Source organism: Marmota monax, unplaced genomic scaffold (genome assembly GCF_021218885.2).
Source record: "Marmota monax isolate L192 unplaced genomic scaffold, Marmota_monax_Labrador192_F-V1.1 WCK01_AAM20220418_F8-fsc00090, whole genome shotgun sequence".
Lineage (NCBI taxonomy): Eukaryota > Metazoa > Chordata > Mammalia > Rodentia > Sciuridae > Marmota > Marmota monax.
In genome coordinates this window covers 7018650-7041845 of record NW_026695219.1, presented here as the reverse complement: position 1 = coordinate 7041845, position 23196 = coordinate 7018650, and the positions used below count along the sequence as shown (strand labels likewise).

General features: G+C 44.7%; 1 protein-coding gene across 2 annotated transcripts in view; it reads right to left on the bottom strand.

The window, feature by feature from the left end:
- The window catches only part of Kif26b (kinesin family member 26B), a 499298-nt gene that overhangs the window by 18483 nt on the left and 457619 nt on the right, over positions 1-23196 (bottom strand). For both annotated transcript variants that reach the window (XM_046432469.2, XM_046432470.2), the window contains 2 exons: positions 11400-11562; positions 7001-10406 (listed from right to left, as the gene is read on the bottom strand). In XM_046432469.2, the coding sequence (XP_046288425.1) occupies positions 7001-10406; positions 11400-11562 (3569 nt within the window). The remainder of the gene's footprint in view (positions 1-7000; positions 10407-11399; positions 11563-23196) is intronic.

Below are 23196 nucleotides of genomic sequence, written 5' to 3'. Positions count from 1 at the left end.
TTGTGCTTTGGGACCTATGAATAGCTTCTTCTGAATGTTAATGAACAGGAAACTTAGTTGTTCACAAAGTTTTGAATTTGGTTGCCTTTCCATCAATTCCATGAATGAACTGACATCCAATTATTATACCTACAATTGAGGATCCCTCCAAAGGTACACTATCATGGTTTAGATATGAGGTGTGCTTCAAAAACCCATATGTGAGACAAAAACATTCAGAGTTGAAATGATTAGGCTACGAGAGATTTAACCAAATCAGTGCATTAAACCAATGATATAAATTAACTGGGTGGTTAACTATAGGCAGATTGGGTGTGGCTGAAGGGGTAGGTCACTGGGGGCCTGCCTTTGGGATTTATATTTTGTTTCTGGTAAGCAGAGCCCTCTCTGCTTCCTGGCTGTCATATTCTGAGCTGCTTTCCCCCACCATGCCCTCATTTTGGGCCCAGAAGTATGGAGTTGGCAGACCGTGGAATGAACCTCAGAAACCATGAGTCAAAATAAACTTTTCCTCTCTATGTTGTTCTTGTCAGGTCTTTTGGTCATAGTGATGAAAAAGCCACTAAAATACCCACAATGAGCCTGATGTTGGTGATGACAGAGAAAATCAAGGACAGGGGCAGAGGTGATGTAGTCAGGGTATAGAAATGGAGTTTAATGATGTAGAGGATGTTTCATAGGTAGAGATGGTATCCTTCCTTTCCTCTAAAGGACCCAGGGAGCAATAACATTGGCATGGTATGACATCATGTGGAGAAGACTGGCCCCAGGGTCTGGTCTGGTCCCCATGTAAAGTGCTTGGACTTTCTGCAAGGTCTACTATATCCACCTTGTGAGCAGATGTTTCCAAGTTTTGCTGGGCACAGTGTACCACTGACCATTCCTACCAGATTGCTGGTGGGGTCTGGGCAGGAACCATGGCCAGTGGAGCACCCCAGCCAGACAGGAGTCTCGCAGCACCTACCATACACTGCCTGCTGGTTCTGTGATGGCACACTGGAAATCAGCCTCCTTCTAATGCTAGAGGATCAAGATGACTCTCTTCCTGACCACTTTCTGCTCAAACAGCACAGCGCTTGAGAAATCCAGAATGTAAAGAAATACTCAGGCTGATAACTGCCAACATAACTTTGCGGCATGAAATGTCCCAGGTTTGGCCTGAGTAAGTCACCGCTGTTACTTTCACAAAACTTTCAACCAGACCATTCCCACTAAATGGAGGCTGAACCCTCTCAGTCCTCCCCTTCTGGGTTTGGCCACCAGCGATATTCATGACCCATCGAATTGAAGATGTTACTGCCTAGAAAACATGGGCATTTGGAGCACGGAGGCCTCACAACACTCTCCAGGCATGTACTTCTGTCTATTTCCAAACTCCTGTCTCTAGGATAGGAATCTTCCAGCCTCAGCTTTCCCGTTCATCACTCACCACATTCTGGGTCAAGGTGCAGGCACTAGGAGATCAATGAATTGGAAAGCATGAAACACTTATGTAGAAAGGAAACCACAGACATGGAGGAGAGTGAGAGAGTGAGAGAAAGGGAAAGAGGGAACATGACTCTATATATGTTCTTACTGATCTGCAAGAAGCCAGCTCCCTGGAATACTAGATGATGAGTCAAATGAGAAAGATAGATGAGAAGGAGGCAGGTACCCCAGGGCCTCCCAGGTCCCCTCTAGGCAGAGCCTGAGTTTCCTCGCACACTCTCTGTGACTCTCAGCCCTGTACCCGGGACCACATCATGCCTTCTGCCCCATTCTAGGGTCTTACTCTTAAATAAGAGCTTCCTTGGTGCCTTAGGGAGTCAATTAATCCCCCTCCCCACCCCATAACATATTCAAAAAGGTCCTCTCCTCTCTCTCTCTCTCTCTCTCTAGGTTCAGCCTCTTAGAAACAGTTTTGAAATCTTAAATCTGCCAGGAAGTGACTCTCCTTCCTCCAGTTTTCATTAAGTCCACGGCCACTATGTTTCTGGAAACCATTAAAACAAAACCAGTACACGCACTTGAGAACCAAATGAGAAGCAGAGCAAACCGCGGTGCTCTCAGGCACTGGCGAGGGGCGATTAGTCACAGATACTTGTGTAGCGCTCTGTGAACTGAACCTGGTATCCCTGGAGCTCAATTCACTACAGGTGGCAAATCACAACCCACAAGATGGGCCCATCAGTTCGTAATGTTTATCCGACACCAAGAGAAGGGAAGACATGTGATTGGTGCTTTTTTGACAAAGGAAATAGGAGACTAGACTCAACATTTCAAGCACTTATCACCAACAGAACAAGATAAGAAAAATACATAGAAAAGAAATATGAGCTGAATTTTAGGGATATGCTGCCAACCAACCAACAGATGCATCAATCAGTGGTATTCAATGGTAACCTGCACCTGCTCAGGGCTGAGTTTCAGGCAGGCTGAGGCAGGGGCAAACAGGACGTGTAGAAGCTCATGTCCCATCAGGTCAAGGCCTCCGTGTGCCTCAGAACAAGCAGGCTTTCCTGGGGTTGCTTCTCTGTGGGCAGACCCTATCTCACCCTGGAGCTTTCTGGATGCTGGATCGCAGCAGGCCTAGGCTCCCTGCAGTAGGTATGAGATTCATTCAGGCCAAGATGCTCATCTAATTCTTGGCCTTTCCTCTCCAGCTCAGGGAAAGAAGCCAAGAGGGCAGGGTGGAATGAAGGACCATGGGAAGAAGATAAAGAGGCTCTGGGTGATGATTGAGGTGAGACTCGAGAGGGAGGTGGTAGTGTTAGGATAGGGACTTGACCGTTGCTACCTTGGTATCTGTCATAAGTCACCCACTGATAGACTGATAGACCCTCCGAAAATTACATGCCTTCTGTCTGGGACAGACATGGGATCCCCTCTTGGGCTGGCTGACATTACTCTAATTCATAGCCCTAGGCTATATACAATTTCACGGCACTGACCACAGAGGGGCTGGCTAGGAACTGTGTGAGGATGAATGAAAAATCCATCCCTTAAAGTAACCTGTAGTGACTCCCCACTGCCAACTACAATAATATATAATCTTATTCTAGTTTTAGAGACTGATATAGAGTATAAGATAGTGGGCACTTTTATTCAGTTCCTGGATGGTCAATGAGTAACTTAATCTGGGATTGCATTTTGTAGTCTCTCAATAAGAATAGGCTCCTCTTGATCGTGGTCTTGCAGTTCGGAGCTTGAGTTCCCATTACTCCCTCAGCCTCCAGTGTCTTCCACCCCTTTCTGCCTGTGAAAATATCAGGATCCTTCAAGACCAGGCCCCGGCCTGGTATTTCCCTGCAGCCTTCTACCATTGCTCTGACTCACAGAGTCCTGCCTTTACCTAAAATACCTGATACGCTCATGTCTGTACTCTCCAATCACACAGGGCAGCCCTCAGTCCCCGCCCCCCTGCCGTTCTCTATTTCATGCTTTTCTTCCTTTCTCTCTAATTAAATTACAGACACCTTACAGTCACCTTGTAATTTATGTTGCTGACACTCCTCCCTCACTGGAACCTTCTGTATCACTAAACTCTAGGAGTGCATGCCTGATGAATGCTTAACAAGTGCTGTGGTGTAATTTTGGGTATAACCCTAAAGCCCATATGTTATGGGCTTGGTCCCCAGCCCGTGGCATGACTGGGAGGTGGTGGAAACTTCAGGAGGCAGGGCCTAGTAGGAGGTCTTGGGTCACCGGGATATGCCCTTGAAGGGGGTAATGAGAATCCACTCTCTCTCTCTTCTTTTTTTTTTTTTTTTGTTTCTTGGCCACCATGAGGTGACTTTGCTTCACCACACACTCCTCACTATGCTGTGTTGCCCAAAGCAACAGGCCTGTCTGATCAGGGACCAGAATCTCTGAAACCACAATAAAAAGTATACCTTTGCTCTTTTTAAGTTGATTGCCTTGGGTATTTTGTTACAGTAATGGGAAACTATTAGATATAAATAAAATAAAAAATAAAGCTCACTGACAATGGGTTGCCTTATGAAAAGGATGTCATATTGCCATCAATATTCTTTGTATTAATTGACATAGTCTCTTATGATGTGGGCAGCAGGCAGACCATGGCTATTATCTACCAAATCCCTTACTTGTACATGAGAAAACTGAAGCCCAGAGTGGCTAATTATTTCTGAGAGATCACACAACTCAAGATCCCATGTCTTCTGCTTTCTGGATTAATCTTCTCACTGCACCATTCCACACAAAGACCACAAGAATAAGCCTGATTATGTTCACTCTTCACTAATAACATGGGTCTCTAAGAATGAGGCTGGAATAATGAACTGTGGTGATATTTGATGGTTTCTATTGTTATATGCATCACAAGGAAATCAGAGTGCTCACCGTTATTTACCCAATGATAAAATTCTAGTTCCTTTTTGTTAAGCAAATGACCAAAGCATTACAATTTTCCAAATTCAAAAGCCATCTCAAATAAAAGACAACTGCCATCTACTTAGGATTTTCCTTTGAGGGGTTTTATGGTTTCTCCTAAAGAAGTGGTTTTTGATGGATGCTTATCACACCTGACAGCCAGCATTTCTCTTAATAATAATCATAAACAAGTGAGACAAGGTCACCTAACCTGAAACGAGCTTCACTTCACCACCAAATCCATCATGGAGCCCCGGATCTGTGGCAGCAGATCACAAAGGTCTGATGCTCTGGGCACTCCATATGAAATCCTATCTCTAGCACCTACCATCGCATTTTAATTTCATATTATTTCCTCTAAAGGCCTTCCTAAAAAGAGACCCTCAAAGGACAGCGCCTGTGAAAGGACTCAGCCCTGAGCAAGGTCATGTGCAGAACCTGTGGCCACTCTCCAAGGAGCTATTGTACACATTTGTTTCTTTCACATCTTTTTCCTCCTCTTTGTTCCACTATAACAGGCAAACCAATAAATTAAAGTCTTGAAAGAGAATAAAAAGCAGTGAAAGAACAATTAATTCAAGGTGCTTAATTAGAGAGAACTAATGAAAGCACTCTCTAACACTAAAACACAGATGACCACATAGCAAATGTCACACAATCGTCTGGATTTGAAGATCAACACTGGGTAGGTTGAAATAACAGGATTTGTCAGTCAAGTACTGGGGGGCAAGCAGATATTTCTTCCCCACAAAGATAGTGGCATAGGGCTAGGGTTGTGGCTCAGTGGTAGAGCGCTCGCCTAGCACGTGCGAGGCCCTGGGTTCAATCCTCAGCACTACATAAAAACAAATAAGTAAAATAAAGGTATCGTGTCCAACTACAATTGAAAAATAAATATTAAAAAAAAGATAGTGGCATAGATAAACTTTGTTATGTTTAGTGACTAATACCAACACATTGTAATGCCCTTGGCCCTGATGATAGGACAAAGCAGCTGTTTTGTTTTACTGAGTAGCTTGTCACTTCCAACTTGTCTTATAGGGGGTTCTGCTCCAAAGTCTGCTGCTGAGACTGAGGTGGGTGAAGCAGAGCACAGACCAAGTGCATCAGATGCTGAAACACACACCATTGGGAAATAAAGACGTCACGGTGCTGACAGCCATGAAGTTTTCCAAACATGCTTAGAATGTAACATCCTCACAGCCATGTTCTGTGAGTTGTGATGGGGTGGGGTGGGCTGGTGGGGCATCTGGGGATGTAAAACTGCATGAATGCATGATCCCTTAAGGCCATTTCTTTGATTTGAGGAAGACAAAGGGTTATGATGTGCTCTGATCAGAGTCCTTATATCTGGATTGGAACATTCCAGAGCTGGAACTCACTGGTGGTGGAATAGGGAAAAGCAATGTCATGACTGATAGAAAAAGTCTGTGGAGCAGGTGCTGCAGATTCAGCTGGCACCGTAGAAAAAGGACCCCCTTTCTGGACATCACCCCATCTTTTAATCCCAAATAGGCTGTTGACACCCATATTCTGCAAAGCAGTGGCTTCTGAAGAGCCTAGAATTCCACAGAAGGGGAAGGGGTGGCGGAGGACAGGCCCCTTGCCACCTGCACTTCAACCAAGGCACAGAATTGCATTGCATTTGGGGCTTGCCATTATTCTTTTTTTATTTGAATGCTGAGGCTAAAGAATGAATGAGGGCGATTTCTTTAGAAGTCATTGAAGAATAGAAATGATTCCAGGCAAAATTCTCAAGTATCTCGTTATTCCTGGTACCTTTTGCTTCTGTCTCCCTGCTTCCTTCTCTCCTTCCCGTCTTTCACCTCACCTACCCTGTGTGTACGTCAGTTCTCTTCTCCTTGCCCATCAGAACTTACTGTTACATGTCACTAAACTCAGACAAACATGTCAGTGGTTTTCCTGAGTTCTGGAGTATGTGCCTTTGGACAACAGATTCCTGGAGATGGCAAAGACTCCCTCCCACCACAGTGGTGGTAGTGCATGAGTGGGAATATACGGTGTGGCACTGTGTGTGTGAACAGAAGAAGTGCAACCCCTTCGGCTGGAGTCCATACCTGACTGTCTATGACTGTCTTTGGGGTGGGAGTAGAGGAAGGCTTCTCCTACCGCACCTTCAATGAATCAAAGTATGCTCCATCCCTGAGAGAGGCTGCCAAGGTCTTGGAGACCATCAGTCCCACATACAGGTTTCTGTAGTCCTGAGGTCAGGGAACCTGATCTGATCTCTCAGAGACCTCTAAAAAGTAGTACAGTGCTTGAGCAAATAAAGCCATGGCTCAGGGACCAGGTAAGGAGATGCTACGGAGGAAGAGCCGGTGATTCATGGATGCTCCTGGGCATCCAGCACCCTGGCCTTTCCCCCTGCTGAGAGTGAGGGCCCGAGGCATCCTCAAGGTCTAATGATGCACATAACAACAAGTTTTTACAATGAAGCCTTCTGCGGTTCTATCCCTAGCCAAGACCTACAAGTGACAGGATATCAGAAAGGAGAGATGAGACCTCAATCCCCAGATCCTGGAGGTCCCCTCATCAGAGGACAGGGGAGCAGTGGACCCCATACACACCTGCCCTTTACCTCCCTGGGACCCTGTCCCCAAGTGCCTACCTGAATTGGACCGTTTCTTTGGGGTTTTCAGGCTCCGACACCTGCCGCCCACAGAGCTGCTGTTCTCGCTCATGGAGTCCTGGGCCGAGGACGCGCTGCCGGTGGCCTCGCTGTCCCTCATCATGCTCTCATAGCCGCTGCTGCCACCACTGTGGTAGAAGAGGGCAGTCTTCCCCATGGCCGGCGGGAGCTCCCCGCTCAGCACGCTGCTGTTGTCGCTGCCATGCCCGCTGCTGCACCGGTGTGGCTTCCGCGGTGGGGTGATCTTGCTGTAGGGCGAGGGCAGCAGGTGCGCTGCTGCAGGCTTGTCCTCCGCGGGGGCCCCACTGCGCTCCTCCGCCTCGGGTCCAGCCCGCACCTGCAAACCCCGGGCACCCCCGTTCCCCTGCAGCAGCTCGGAGATGCGCCCATTGACTGCTCTCAGCGGCAGTTTGGAAGCCAATCCAGAGCTTCGGTTCCTGCTGAGCGACTGGGTGGACCAGGACATGTGCTTCCCGCTGGGGGGCACGTTGGAGCTCTGGCCCACTGACTGAGGCAGCGACTTGGTGGAGAAGCTGAGGGTTTTGGTGGTGGGGGTGGACAGGCTGCGGGCTTTGGGGCTGGCCAGGAGGAGCTTGCTCACGGCTGAAATCTTGGACTGGCTGGCCTTGGGCGACGCCCCTGCTGACGGGGTGGCGCTGCAGCCGGGTGGTGAGGCCCCTGCGCTGCTGCGGCCCAGGCTCCTGCCAGCTCGGGGCATGGTGCTGTCTTTGCCAGCGTGCAGTCGCGAGCTCATGGAGGACAGGCTCTCGGCCCTCTCCAGCGACAAGCATTCGTAGTGGCTGACTGTTGTTCTGCCAAGAGAGTTGGTCCTGCTGGCCAGCTGCTCCAGCTTGGCGCTGAAGAGCTTGCTGCTGCTACTGGCGTCCTTCACCTTGCTGCTGGGCTCATCAGGGAAGCTGGCCAAGAAGGTAGCTGGCTGGTTCAAGGGGCTGCTGGTGCTGCTGCTGCTGGCACTGTGCTGGGGGCTGGCCCGGTTCTTCTGGTCCAAGCTGGACTTGCGGACAGGGGGCAGAGGGGGAGTCCCTTTAGGCCGGGCAAGGACACAATGCTTGGGTGAAGCCACCTTGCGCTCCAGGGTTGCCTTAGAGGCCTGGGTACCTGATGCTGTCCCCAGGCCATTGGTGTCGGCACTGCAGTGGTAGAAGAGGCTGTCCAGCTCCTCGTGTCTGCTGGCTTTCTGAAATGCTCTAGGAAGGCTGCTAGATTTCAGGCTTTTGCTGGAATGCATTGGGCTCTGGGCCACCAAACCAGGCAGAGCCATTTCACAGCCATCCACAACCCTCTTGAAGTTGTCAGTCACTGGGGAGGCAGATACCTCTCCACTGCTGCTGCTGAGCCTGTCGCCCGGGCTGGGCTTCCTGTCCTGTTCTTGCTCTGGTCTGGTCTCAGGCTTAGTAGGGCCTGTGGCAGTCTCATACCTAATCCCTTCTTCACTGGGAAAAGCATTCTCTTTTTTCACTTCCTCTTCTCGTTTTAGCCAGGGGTCCTCAAATTTCATCTCTTTCTTTGCACTGGTTTCTTTACTCTCCTGGGACGAGGCTGCTCTGGCAGCTGTTTTGGAGATGGCAGTAGAAGCCTCAGGCTCTTGTACGTTCCGAGGGCTCATGGCAATGCAGGGGTAAACTGTGATGTTGGTCTTCATGGGGATGTACCCTTCGCAATTGCTCAGGTTGGTTGTATTGGAGATGGTGACCATGGCCTTGCCCAGTGTGGATATTTTGCAGCTTTTGATGGGGGTGGCTTTGTTGAAAGAGTCTTCCCCGACCTCAGACAAGATGAGCAGGTTATCAGAGCCTGCCTTGGGCTTCTCTCTGCACACCACAGCAGTGTTCTGGATGCTGCTAACAAACTCCGAGGCTGGAGGTTCTGCCATGGCCTCCCCATGCCCAAAACATGTCTGGGCTATGAAACTGTGACATGATTGCTCTCCGTCACTTCCTGCACTCATCTCGCTAAGCCAGGAGCTGATGGAGGAACGCCTGCTGCCTGTTTCCCGGGGCTTCCCATCCAGGTTCAGCTTTGGAAGGGGCAAGAACTGTGTGATGCTCACCTCAGAGACAGGAGCCATGCTGGAGTAGCCCTCCAGATCCTCGCTGATGCTGCTGATGATGCTGACAGGCCGGGAGCCTGAGGCTAAGGCCTGCACAGAGCAGTCGCTATTGAAGCTGATGATGCTGGTGGGGCGGCCACTGTCCAGGACCCCACTGATGGTCAGCTCCTCCACCAGCGTGAACACCAGCTCGTCCTCCCCGTTCAGCTCCAATGGCTGCTGCACGGTCACCATTGTGGTGCTCAGGATCTCCTTCTTGGAGTCTGGGGGAGATGCTGCCTGATGCTCATCCTCAACAGGGGTTTCTGGGAACCCCTCACTTCCAGCAGACATAGATTTCTTCAAAACCTGGGGGCTCATTCCAACTGGAGGGGTACGTACCTCAGGCTGCAGCAGGGACTCGCTAGAGACCATGCCAGAATCCTTGCTCAAGGGTGGCAGTGGGGCAGAAGTTGGAAGGACCCCCTTCTGGGTGTAGACTTTGCATCTCTGGGAAGGAGAGCTGGGGGGTTTGTACTCAGAGGTCTTGGACAGGCTGGCAATGCCCAGCCGGGGGGAGCCCATGGGCCTGGGCTTGCCCTCCACGAAGCCACAGGAGTTCAGGCTCTCCCGGCTGCTCTGGAGGCTGGGGCTCTGCACCATCTGGCTGCTGCTGCCTGGGATGCTTCGGGGTGAGGCTGGGGTGGGGCTGCTGCTGCGTGCTGTGGCAGGCACAGGGGAGTGATTCCTTTGCATCTTACAGGCCAGGTTGTCTGTGCCTTCCCGATCAGTCAGCTGGCCATCTGACCCGTTGTCTTCCTTATCGGACTCAGAAAGTGAGTTTGCCCCAGCCACTTGGCTTAACGAGGGGCATTTACTCGCTTGCTCTGCCCCAAACTGTACAGGCAGCTCTTCGAAAGGAAACTTACTGGGCTCCTCGCTGCCATCAATGCAGTCTAGTCTCTCTTGCAGCTCAGCAAATGTGTTACACTTCAAGCAGTCCCTTTCTGATTTGCTGGCTGCAGCCTCTCCTGCCTCTGTGGGCCGGCTGTCACCTCTGGTCTTCTGCAGGGCAGGCACAATGGGAACAAAGTCTGGGGGGCCCTCATTGTCGGTGAGCTCCTTGTCGGAGAGGGCTGTGCCATTAGGCCCGATGTAAATGACAGTGTCACAAGACTGCTCGCTGCTGGAGGAGTAGTCAGGATCACTGGACAGGTGCGCAATGGGGAAGTCGGGGTCCACCGTGGCTCTGGTATGGAAGGGTCTCAGCTGGGTGGGCCTGCGCATTCTGCCTTCCTCACAGGAGCTTTCTCCACCAGAGGAGCTCGACGTGTACTATGAGTGAGAGAACAGTTAACATGTGGCGCCTCTGAGACAGCCCTCCCACGGAGCCTGACATTATGTGGTAAATGGTAGAAGCCACTGACTCAACAGGAGCTACAGAAGGTCCCCCGGGTTGACTTCCCGCATTGAAGAGTGGAACCATGACTCCAGTGGGCCAGGCCAGAGTGCCCAATGTTCCACATCATAGCTTTATGTGCTTAAGATAATCCCTATATGGCCCACTGACGAATCAGAGGCTGCTCAGGAGAGGAGATCCAGTCCCCTTCTGACCACATAAGGGCTATTCCTGAATACAACCAACAGAACATTGGTTGGGAAACCCTGTTTTATACTCCATCCCCCCATTAAAAAATACATAAAGGAGAAGGAAAGAAAAGCCCTCCCACATGTTAATCACTGGCCCCCCCGATCTGAGTGGCCACAACCACCATGGTCCTCTCAGGCATTCTTGCCAAGCTGCCACTGTCCAGGGTTTGCTTCTGCCAGAGGAAAGGAGCCCAGTGGCATCTAGCAGACTCGGTATCAAACAGAAAACATTGAATTAACACGACAATTCCAGTAGCCAGGAAATCACTCCTGAACATGGGGGTGGGCAATAGGGCCACATGAGCAAAAAGTTAATAACCCTCTTTAGAGTTGACTCATTGAAGGACACAGTCTTCATCTACATAGGAGCCAGTCAGGCAAGAGAAAAACTGAATAATTTCCATCTCTCCAACATTTTTCATCTCAAAATCTATCTAAAGCATGCCAAGCACTACCTGTCAGGGGTCAAGCTGGATGTCCAGGGCCAGCAAAAGACCTGACTCTCTCCTGTCAGTGGGAAGGTTTCCCTGTCCCCAGGTGGGGACCACAGCAGTGATGCTTTCACATGCACCCCTGTGTTTGGGGATCAGCAATATTGATTTGACTCTCTCTCTGACTCAGTTCTGGGGCAAGGCTCCAAAACTCCGTTACCCACTGCACCCACTGGGAACTGCTTACCTTCGTCTTTTTCTTCTTCATCCTCAAGACCCTTGATGCAATCTGGATGGTAGACAGGGTTTCTGCATAGTTCCCAGCTGCAGCAGAGATGTGAGCGATCATGGTGGTGCGACAGTTCATGTTCCCCAGAGACTCCCGAAGCAGCATGGTGAGCTTGCTCTCTCTGCCAAACAAAGTGAATTAGGGCTGCATTAGTGGGCCATGCTTCACATTGACTGTCAGGGTAGGACTTTAGGTCTGTACATGGTTATTTTGTTGTGGTTGGTATTTTTTTCTTCCTTTTTTTTTTTAATGGCACACCAATTAGCATCATTTTACAGCATGGGAGCATGGGGCTATTTGTGGTTGGCAGCTGAGCAAGTGCTTCTTACTCCAAAGATGAAATTCATGCAAACACCTCCCTGGGCACTTCTGTCCTGGCTGTGATGGGGTGTTCCTGTGTGTCTGTGTGCATATGACATTGCACATAATGAGGCCTGGGAATAGAAATGGGAAGAGGGATCAGGAGAAAATGACTTTGTGACCAGTGACTCAGCGTGCTATCTGCATACACTGCCTTTCTCTGCAAGTTTGTGCACACAGGCAATCTCTGTAACAAAAAGCAGTTCCCTGCTGAGAACTTGTATTGAAGATCTATGTGTTTATAATGCATGCAAAATGTCTTACAAGGAGTTGGAACCACTTTATCCTCAGTGTCTCTTAATTCTCATATTTGCATCTAGTAGCACGGAAGGAAAAAAGTATTTGTATTCCTGATAAGTGGAGAAACACAGACACAAGCCCAAATACTCACTTGCTCAGCAATTGAAAGAACTTTCTAGAAAGGCCTCCTCTGGGAACTTTTCAGTTGCTGTGTGGGACCAGAGTGTCCAGAGTGGTGATAATGAGGTTTACCGATTGTGTTTCTGGACACTTTAAGAATTGTCCTAAAGGAATGTCTCAAGTTTGTTTGTTTTTTTCCATTCCTATACTTGTTCTACCATTTTTTCTGTCTTGCTTTTAAAAGGCCTCTGCTTACTTCATCAGCAGCATTTGCCAAGTGTCATTTCATCTCTGGAGCATCCCCTCCCCTGAAGGCTGAGGCCGCCTCTGTGTTTCCCATGCCCTATGTTCATATCTCTGCGATGTGTTTGTATACCAGATGAGAGGAGTTCATCTGCACATCAGAACCCCCTGGGGAGGGAATGTCCAGTTCAGCAGACTGTGGGAGATGCAGGCCACTGTCAACAGACAAGGGGCCATTTCACACGTGACCTGAATCCAGCTTCAGGGAGGAGAGACTGTGGTGTGATAGTTTTTCCTTCCCATCTGAGACCAATTAAGGTGTCTGTTCAGGGATGCTGAGCTCACAATGGCTCAGTACCAGGACAGTTTATAAATATACCAGGGCTTCCCTTTTGCAAAATAACCAGTGACAGAAGTGGTGGAAGGAGCAATAAGGGAGGTGTGTGTGGGGGGGGCACCAGGGACTAGCTGCATACATTTAACTCCCTTCACGTCCAGGAAGAACGTGTCGTGGACATAGCCGTTCAGTGGGAAGGTTGAGTCTTATCATGGCAAAGACAGTGCACCTGGGCCTTGTCTTCAATATGGGATGCAGAAGATGGGTTCCATTTGAGATAGTTGTGATCATATAGGTTCTATAAAATACCTGTGAGTGCTGAATTAGTGAATACTTGTCCATGACTTTTGGGGGAAATGCATGGTTTAGTGAGCCTCTGGTGAGGATCCTATCACAACAGTTTCATCAACTGGCATTACACAACCTTGTTTTATATGTATTTCTGTTGAAAGATAACTTATTTAATACCTATTCCTTATAAGTACTAAAACATATGCAGTATTGCTTTATAATAAACACTAACCAAGAAGGGTTCAATAATTTCCTGAACCAGCGTAATATGACCATAAATTTCTTTGGCTTTTGGCCTCACAACAATACTCTGTGCTACAGATTTTTTTTTTCCCTTAACTGTTCATCATCTCATGAATCTACAAATTCAGTTACTTTTAAAAATCATTTCTATAGCTTCATTATGTACTACGGATATTAGCTTAGTACTTTCTGGAATGGCCTTACATATAGATCAGGGAATTTCCTCTTCCTTTTTCTGAATGTACTATTGTATTGATTCATTAATATTGAACTTGCAGTCAACAGCACTGTAACTCAGGCCTGAGTGAAGCTTATTTAACATGTGTGTTTTCTCCACAAGGCACATCACAGCCTTCGTGCCCTTTGTTACATTAGACAACACGTTAGCACCATGCACGGGATCATTTAAAACAGTGAAATCACCAACAAAAACACAAAAATGCAAAACAAAACAAAAACCACGTAGCAGTACATCAACTTGAAAGCACATTTGTTTATAAATAGAAGAGCAGACACAAGAAGGCAGAGTAGCACCTTGTGCCATTTCAATGGGGAACATATGGGTTGGAGACTCAAAGTCTCCACCACTCTGTAAGTCCTGAAATGATTCTGAAGTGTGTTGAGTATTGTTCAGGGATTACTGTTATGGTTTGGATATGAGGTGTCCCCCAAAAGCTCACGTGTGAGACAATGTAAGAAGGTTCAGAGGAGAAATGATTAGGTTATAAGGATCTTAACAAAATAAGTGAATTAATCCCCTGATAGGGATTAACTGAGTGGTAACTGAAGTGGTAGGGTGTGGCTGGAGGAGGTGGGAATTGGGGCTGTGGCTTTGGGGTATATATTTGTATCTGGCAAGTGGAGACCCCTATCCCTGCTTTCTGATCATCATGTGAGCTGCTTTCCTCTGCCACACTTTTCTGCCATGATGGTCAGCCTCTCCTGGAGCTCCGAGGAATGGTGCTGGGCTTCTATGGACTGAGACCTCTGAAACTGTGAGCCCTCAAATAAATCTTTCCTCTACAATTGTTCTGGTTGGCCCTTTTAGTCACAGCAGTGAAAAAGCTAACTAAAAAATTAGAAAGAAATTTTATCAAGTAGGAAAATTTACAACTATGGAATCTACAAATGGTGGTGACTGACTATACTACGGGGTTCTTCATGATAAGTCTGTCCATCAGTTGTAGCGAGCTGAAGGCCTGCTCCTCTGTCTCTCCAGGTGAGTCTCCAGGGAAAGACACCAAAGTTGGAATGAAAAGATATTATGTTGTTGTATCAACCTGCTTGCCCTGCCTGTCCCACAGGATTCCCGCTCATGATATGATGATATAGACAAATGTTTCTTGCTATTTTTTTTGAACCTCACATTGTTGGAAGAAGTCATGGCATATGTGTTGCTTGGCAACCAGCATTTTCACTCTCCTTGTTGAAAGAAAGCCAGTAAAACTGCCAGCCAGACTTTTTTGCATGGGCCAATCTAGACTCAAAGACATGTCCTTAGGGGAGTAAAATATGATGGAGAAAAAACCTTGGCTTTTTCAACCTCATGATAATCCTTTAACTTGGAACGAAGATTAGCAAGTGAGTGAGAAGGGCAGGTGAAGGAAGGGGCAGGGTACCAAAGGCTGCCAACCATAAGCCAAACTCAGTATTTTGGGGAGGGAACTAAAGAGGTTCCAGAGAGTTTGTATGGTCAGCACAAACTCAGTCCACAGCTTTGTATCAAGGCTGAAGTGACAGAAGAGAGGGGGAGAGCTGTGGCTAGTCTTGCCCCAGTGTCATGCTGGCTAGAAGGAGGCAGAGTCTTGGGGTCATATGGGAGGGGCCCTCGCTGTGGAGGACAGGAGCGAGAAGGGACTGGTTATGAAGCTGAGTTGATTGGGGTCTGGGGAAGGACATGGCATTCTGTTAAGTAGTCATGTTTTATGGACATACACTTCACCTCCTGCCCAACCTGACTGCATGTGCCTTTAAAAGTAATTTTAGAAAATCTTTTTATTCAAAATAAGTCAACCCTTTCATTGGCCACCATAAAAGCAATGAAAAAGAACAGGATAATGAACACATTTTGTTTTATTTTATTTTTGTGTGCTGGGGATCAAACCCAGAGCCTCACACTTGCTAGGCATGTTCCCTTCCTCTGACATATCTCCACAAAATGAGCACCTTTTAATTAATAATAATTTTAAAAGAACATGAGAGGTCATGTAGCACTCTACAACAGGGGCCAACAAACTAGGGCCACAGGAGCCAAACTGACCCACTGCTTATTTTTATAAATTAAGTTTTATTGGAACACAATGCACCTGGTTGTTTACATATTGTCTGAGGCTGCTTTGGTATTATAAGGGTAAATTGGTTGTAACAAGAGCCCACAAAGTAAAAGATCTTTACTATCTGGTCCTTTATAGAAAAGGTTTGCTGACCCCTGCTCCAGAGTAATGGCAACTGTGATGTGGTTCCAGATACAGAATCATCCAGAGAATGAAGGTGTGTCTTACTTTCTTTAGTACTCAATAATGTATTCAATAGTTGTGCTGTCCCTCTTTTAGTTCAGATGTTTCATGGAGCAAGAGCAAAAGCCAATTCCACAGAAACAGGCAAAGAGAAACAAATGCTTGGCTTTTGAAATCACTGGAGCACGAGGCCACAGTCATTGATGGTGGCTCAAATCACTTACTACTGCCTGCAGAAGCAGTCTGTCCTTCCAAAGGGGATGTCAGGGCGCTCATGTTCACTCAATTAATTAGCTCATTACTGTACGCAACTCCTCATTCTAGAAGCATTTGTTAAGCACCAACTCAGGTAAGAGAGACTGTACTGTACTAAGGAGTACAGGGAGAGAAATGGTTTGTGAAATCTCATCATGATATCCTCTGATAAAAGCTAAAGTTAAATGGCATCAGCAAGATGACTGACTAGAAGCTCCTTCTGCTTGTGCCCACCCCCCACCCAAAGGATAGCCAAATCCACAAAAGAAGAACTACATTTTGATGGAAATAACTGAAGAATGCTGGAATATATCAAATGAGTAGCAGAAACCCTGTAGACTGCAGAAAACCAGGATGGCCTCTTAGAGGAAGGAAATACCTCACCTCTGGCACCCCACCCCTCAACTCAGGATCAGTCTGGAATCAGAAAGGACTTCTCCTTGCAGGGAAAAGGTAGGCAAGAGGAACTGCCCACATTACCACCATGACCACCTAAGTCTCTGCCACTGGGGACTCCTGCTGTCCTCACAGGTACTAAGCCTTGCTCAGGGAGCTGCCTGGAGTCCACACAGCTGCATTATCCCCAGATGAAGAAGCCAACACTGCGCCCCATCCCCTGTGACCAGTGCTGCTAATGAATTGCACCACTGTGGAACAAGAACACTGTCCTGGTCTGGGGGCAAGTACCCACTGCACTTCTCTATCCCTTGAGACTACTCATGTACCACCCCCATCTGATAACCTACCATCTTGGAGCCCAAATTCTGCTACAGTCTATCTTGGGGGACCAACAGCAATGGATCCACTCTACCATGCTGCCTAGTCACTGTTGTGCCCTGCTGTTCAGGATCTGAGCTGACTTGGAGCTCTGCCTCCCAGGGAAATGATACATGACTATCCACAGCAGTCACGGCCCCCAGAACCAAAGGTGAAGCAGTGCCCTGCCCCTCAGGGAATCCCTGCTTTGACCTCCCAGGGAAGTAAAGATCTGCCTGAAACCTGAGCTGAAATGGCATGGCACTCCCTGCCCCTAGGGAACCAGAGCAGTGGCTGAGTCAAGCAGCTGGCATGGGATCCCATTCCCCCTTGAAGCAGAGTATCGGGTGAGCTGTGTGATCTATCCTCCAGGACAGAGAGCTGTATCCAGGCCAAATAGCATTCTACTTTCCTGGAACTGGACTAGAACCCTGAAGTCTGAGCTGTGGAGCCTTGCTGGGGAGTAGTCTTCACTACATTAATGCTTGTACTCCAGGGTCCAAGCCACAGCTACACTTCACTATTTCTGGATCCTTGCTATCACTAGAAATCTGCCATGTCCCACAATTCCAAGGGTCCATTGTCATCTTATTGGGGCCCTTATCTCCTGGGATCAGAGTTGCTAATGTCCCTATTGACTCTGGTTCCCAAATCATAGCTGAGCCTTGTTTCCTAGTGTCTAAACCCCCAGAGCACCCCATCTTCCCTGGAGGTAGGCCAGTGTTGGACCCTGACGCCAAGATCAGAATCACAAGTAAAACCCAGTTCCCTTGATCCAAGTTGCTGTAGTGTGCTTCAGAATTACCTGTGCAGGCAATCTGCTTCCCAAAGTGTCTTGAAAAGTGAACCTAGGACCCAAATCCCAGAACCATGGCTTTATAGCTTCTCTGAGAACCTGTACCCTGGAGCCCAGTGCCACTGCGACTACTTGTGGGCCATGTCAGACCCAATGCCAAAACTCATCATTGTAGGGAAAGTGAGAACAGGAAGACCCCCCCCCCAAACTTTTGTTACTCAGCATTCTTTTAACAGCATTCACCGTCACAAACTCCTACAGCCTATGCCATTGAAACATCCACAGACATCATTGACATTGACCACAGCTAAGAACCTGCATGGAAGCTATACCACTATGCCCACTCAGTACCTATACCCTTCCCAGCCAACACCCTAAGACCTACCTGCAGGTGAAAGTCTTTCCCTACGTAAGTCACTCTGTAAAGTTTGGAAGAGATGACCATTCTATCACATGTACAGACATCAGCGCAGAGACACAAGAAACATGAAAAAGCAGGAAAACATGATATTACCAAAGGAACCAAATGATTCTCCAGTAACTGACCCTAAAGAAAAGGATATTTTTAAAAAGGAACTCAAGATAATGACTTTAAGGAAACTCTGCAAGATAAAACAGAGTACAGAGAGACAATTTAGTGAAAACAGGAAAATGATTCACAATTTGAATAAAAAATTTAGCAAAGAGATATTATTAAAAGAACCTATCAGGTATCTTGGTGCCAACACCTACAACAGACTAGATCAAGCAAAAGAACAATTGAAAAACTTGAAGATAGGTCTTTTGAAATTACTTAGGGGTAAAAAGAATGAAAAAAAGTAAACACAGGCTACAAGACTTATGGGATACCATTAAATAAACAAACATTCTCATTATAGGAATTTCAGAAGAACACATAGAAATAGACAAAAGACTTATTTAACAAATTAATTGCTGAAAAATTCCTAAGTCCTGGGAGAGAAAATGGATATTCAGATTCATTAGCTCAAAGATTCAATCCAAAGAAGTCCTCGTCAAGACATATTATATTCAAGCCATCAAAAGGCAAAGACTAGGAGAGAATTTAAGAAGCAGAAAAAATATCAAGTCACGCATAAAGGGATCTCTTATATCAGTGGATGTAGGTTTTCAATGGATTTGTTGACAGAAACCTTGCAGGATAGGAGAGAATGGGAATGCCCTATTTAAAGTGCTGGAAAAAAAAATCCTGCCAACCAAAACTGACCTTCAGAAATGAAGAAGTACCTTCTCAGACATGCAAAAGCTGAGTGGCATCTACTGTTAGACCTACCTTACAAGAAATGGTTATAGGAGTTCTTCAATAAGAAAAGCTAATTACTAACGTAAAAGCATATGAAAGTATAAAATTTACTGGTAAGGTAAACATATGATCAAATTCAGAATAATCTAACATTATAATGGTAGTTTGTAAGTCCATTCATATCTCTAGTATGAATGCTATAGTTCAAAACAGTTAAAAACGATAATATGTTGTTAAATATATACTATAAGGGGCTGGGGTTGTGGCTCAGTGGCAGAGCACTTGCCTCGCACATGTGAGGCACTGGGTTCAATTCTCAGCACCACATAAAAATAAATAAATAAAATGAAGCTATTAAAAATATATATATACAGTATAAGAATGTGTAAATTACAATATCAAACATACAACTGAGGGGAAAAAAGATCTAGAATTTTTAGATCTTTTATAATAGTTTATTATAACTATAAGATATTTTATATAGACCTCATGGTGACCCAAAAGCAAAAAACTATAGCAGATACCCGATAAAGAGGAAGAAACAGAGCTGGGAGTGGTTCTGTGTTAGAGTACTTGTCTAGCATGTTCAAGATGCTAGATTTGACTCCTGGCATCCCAGAAAAAAAAGGAAAGAATTAAACAACCAGAAAACAATGAACAAATGGAAGTTATCCTTTCCTATCAGTAATTACTTTGATTGAAAATGAACAAAATTGTGCAATAAAAAGACAGAGTGACTGAATGTATTCAAAGGAAACATGATCCAACAGTATGCTGTCTACAAGAAACCTGCTTTAGTTTTATGGCACACATGGACTTTTAAAGGTGAAGACATGGAATAAGATATTCCATGCAAATAGCAACCCAAATAGAGCAGAGGTAACTATACTTATGTCAGATAAATTAGACTTCAAGTCAAAACTGTCACAGAGGTGATGAAGGTAATTATTTCACGATAAAGGGCTTAATTCTTCAAAAGGACATATCAATTATAAATCTACACTTAACCAACATCAGAGCACCTGAATATATAAAGCAAGTATGAAAAGGACATGAAAGAAGAAATAGCAATATAAAAATAGCAATACTCCACTTCCAACAGTGGAAGAAAATTAATAAGGAGATACTGGAAATAGAATTGCACTTTAAACAAAGTGGACCTAAGAGCATCCAATAATAGCAGAATGTAGATTATTCTCTCATATACCTGGGACATCTTCAGGATAGATCATATGGCAGGCCACAAACAAATCTTAACAAATTTAAGAAATCTGAAATCATATCAAGTATCTTCTGACCAAAATGGTATGAAACTATAAAACAGAAACAGTAGAAATTTTGGAAAATTCACAGATACATAGGCCAACAAAATCGATGACCTAAAGGAAAGAAAATGTACCAATGTTAGAGCAGGAAGAAATAGAAAGTCTGAAGAGATCAATAACAAAAGTGATTGAGGTAATTACCTCAGTCACCTTGATACCTAAAACAGACAAAGACACCATAAGAAGGAAAAGCTATAGGCCAATATACCTGATGAACATTGATGCAAAAATCTTCAATAAAGTATTAACAAGTCAAATTTGATAATATATCACAAATTGTGTACCTTATCTCTAAAATGTAAGATTGGTTTAATATATACAAATTAATCACTGTGATACTTTACATTAATAGAAAGATAGAACACACATTGGTATCTCAATTGACACAGAAAAAGCATTTGACAAAATTCTACATCTTTTTTTTTTTAATAAAAACTATCAACAGTTTAGAGTAGAAAGAAAGTTTCTCAATACAATAAAGTCCACTTATGAAAAAAACACTACTAAATGTCATAATCAATAAGGAAAAACTGAAAGCCTTTCCTCCAAGATGTTGTACAAGGGAAGGATACCTACTTTTACCACTTCTATTAAACACAGTTCTGGTAGTACTAGCAAAAGCAATCAGACAAGGAAAAAATAAAAGAAATAAAAGAAAAAAGAAAAGGGATCCAAATCTGAAAGGAAGAATAGTCTTTCTATTTGCAGATGACATAATCTCATGTGGAAAACAAGAAAGACTACACCAAAAAACAAAACAAAACAAAAAACTATTGGAACTACTAAATGAATTCCATAAAGCTTCGGAATATAAAATCAACATACAGACTCTGTGGCATTTATGTACCCAAATAATGACCTCCCCCAAAATGAAATAAAAAATAATAACCAAGGAGGTAAAAATACTCTATACTCAAAACTATAAAACACTAAAAAAAGAAACAGAAGAGAAGACTACTAAATGGAAAGATATAGCATAGAATACATTCATGGATCCAAAGAATACAGCTAAAATGCTCATCTTACTTAAATCAATGTACAGATTCAATTTGATCTCTATCAATATTCCAATGGTACTGTTGACTGAAGTAGAAAAAAAACAATACTTTGATTTTTATGGGATCACAAAAGACTTGATAGTCAAAGCAATTCTGAGAAAGAAAAACAAAGTTGGAGGTATTTCACTTCCTGGTTTAAAATTCTATCACAATAAGCCATAGTAATCAAAATGCTATGGTACTGGCATAAGAACAGACACACAGACTTCAGAACAGAATAGAGAGCCCAGAAATAAATCCAAACATATATGGTCAACTAATTAATTTTTGAAAAGACATCAAGAGAACACAATGAGGGGAAGAGAATAATGTCTTCAATAAATAGACCTGGGGCTGGGGTTGTGGCTTAGTGGTAGAGCATTTGCCTAGCATGCGTGAGGCACCGGGTTCGATTACCAGCACCACATAACACTAAATAAACAAAATAAAGCTATAAAAAATTGTGCTGAAAAACCTGAATTTCCACATTTAAAAGTACGAAACTGGGCACTAATACCATACATAAAAATCAAAAAGGATGAAGACCAAATGTAGCACTTGAAATCATAAAATTTATAGAAGGAAATAGGGGAAAATCTCCTTGACATTAGCCTTGGAAGTGATTTTTTAAAAATATATCACACCAAAAGTTTAGGTTGCAAAAACAAAAATTAATTAATGGGACTACATCAAACTAAAAAGCTTCTGCACAGCAAAGAAAACAACCAGCAAAATGAAAAGCAACATATAGATTAGGAAAAAAATTTACAAACCAAATATCTGATAAAGAGTTAATACCCCAAATTTATAAAGAACTCATACAACTCAGTAGCAAGAAAACATATATCCCAATTAAAAAATGGGTAAAGGAGCTGGGTACAGTGGTGTACACCTGCAATCCTAGTGTCTCAGGAGGCTGAGGCTGGAGGGTCCCAAGTTCAAAGTCAGCCTCAGCCATTTAGTGAGACCCTGACTCAAAATAAAACATAAAAGAACTAGGGATATGGTTGGTAGTTAAGTACCCCTGGGTTCAATCCCTGGTACCAAAAAAAAAAAAAAGGCAAAGGACCTGAATAGACATGTCCCACACCTGTATGATAGCTGTTAGCAGAGGGAAGAGGTAACAAGTGTTTGTAAGACTATGGAGAAAAGGGAATCCTCCCACACTGTTCATAGGAATATAGACTATGCAAACATTATGGAAAACAGTATGGGGTTCCTAAAAAAAAATCAAAATAATTACCATATGACCCAGGATCTCTTTTTTTGAGTATATATCAGGAAATTAAATTACTACCTGTAAAGATATCCTCATGCCCATGTCTGTTGCAACATTATTTGCAGTATTCAGGATGTGGGAACAACTTAGGTATCTTGTCAACAAAATAATAAAAAAAACTGTGGTACTTTTATACAATGTAATATTACTCAGCCTTTAAAAAAAGGAGGCAATCTTACCATTTGCTACAACATGGATGGAGCAGAGGACATCATGCTAAGCGAAATAAGCCAGACACAGAAATAAAAATATTGCTTATATATGGAATCTAAAAAGAAAAAGTCAAAGGTATACAGAAAGAACAGTGATTACTAGGAAAGTGGGGTGGGTGGGTGAGAGAAGGACATAAAGTAGCAGATATGTAGGATGAACAGGTCTAAAGATTTAGTAAACAATGTGAGGACCACAGTTAAACATGGTGTGCTACATTCAGGAGTTTTGCTAAATGAGTAGATTATAGTTGCTCCTGCCATGGGGGGTTGGGGTGGGGAGAATGGGTAACTGTGAGATGATGGATGTTCATTTGTTTCACTGTAATAACCATTGATATGTTTATTTATTTACTATTAATTTCATAACACCACTGTGTATACCTAAAGTAGGCACAATAACATTTATTTTTAAAATAATAAAGAATTTTAAAGCTAATAAAGGAGGAACAAATGAAAAACAAGACATGATAAAGACAGGACACCTTGAGGCTAAGCAGAATCCCCACTCATCACAGTATCTGGCCACCCCTAATCTGCTAGAGAA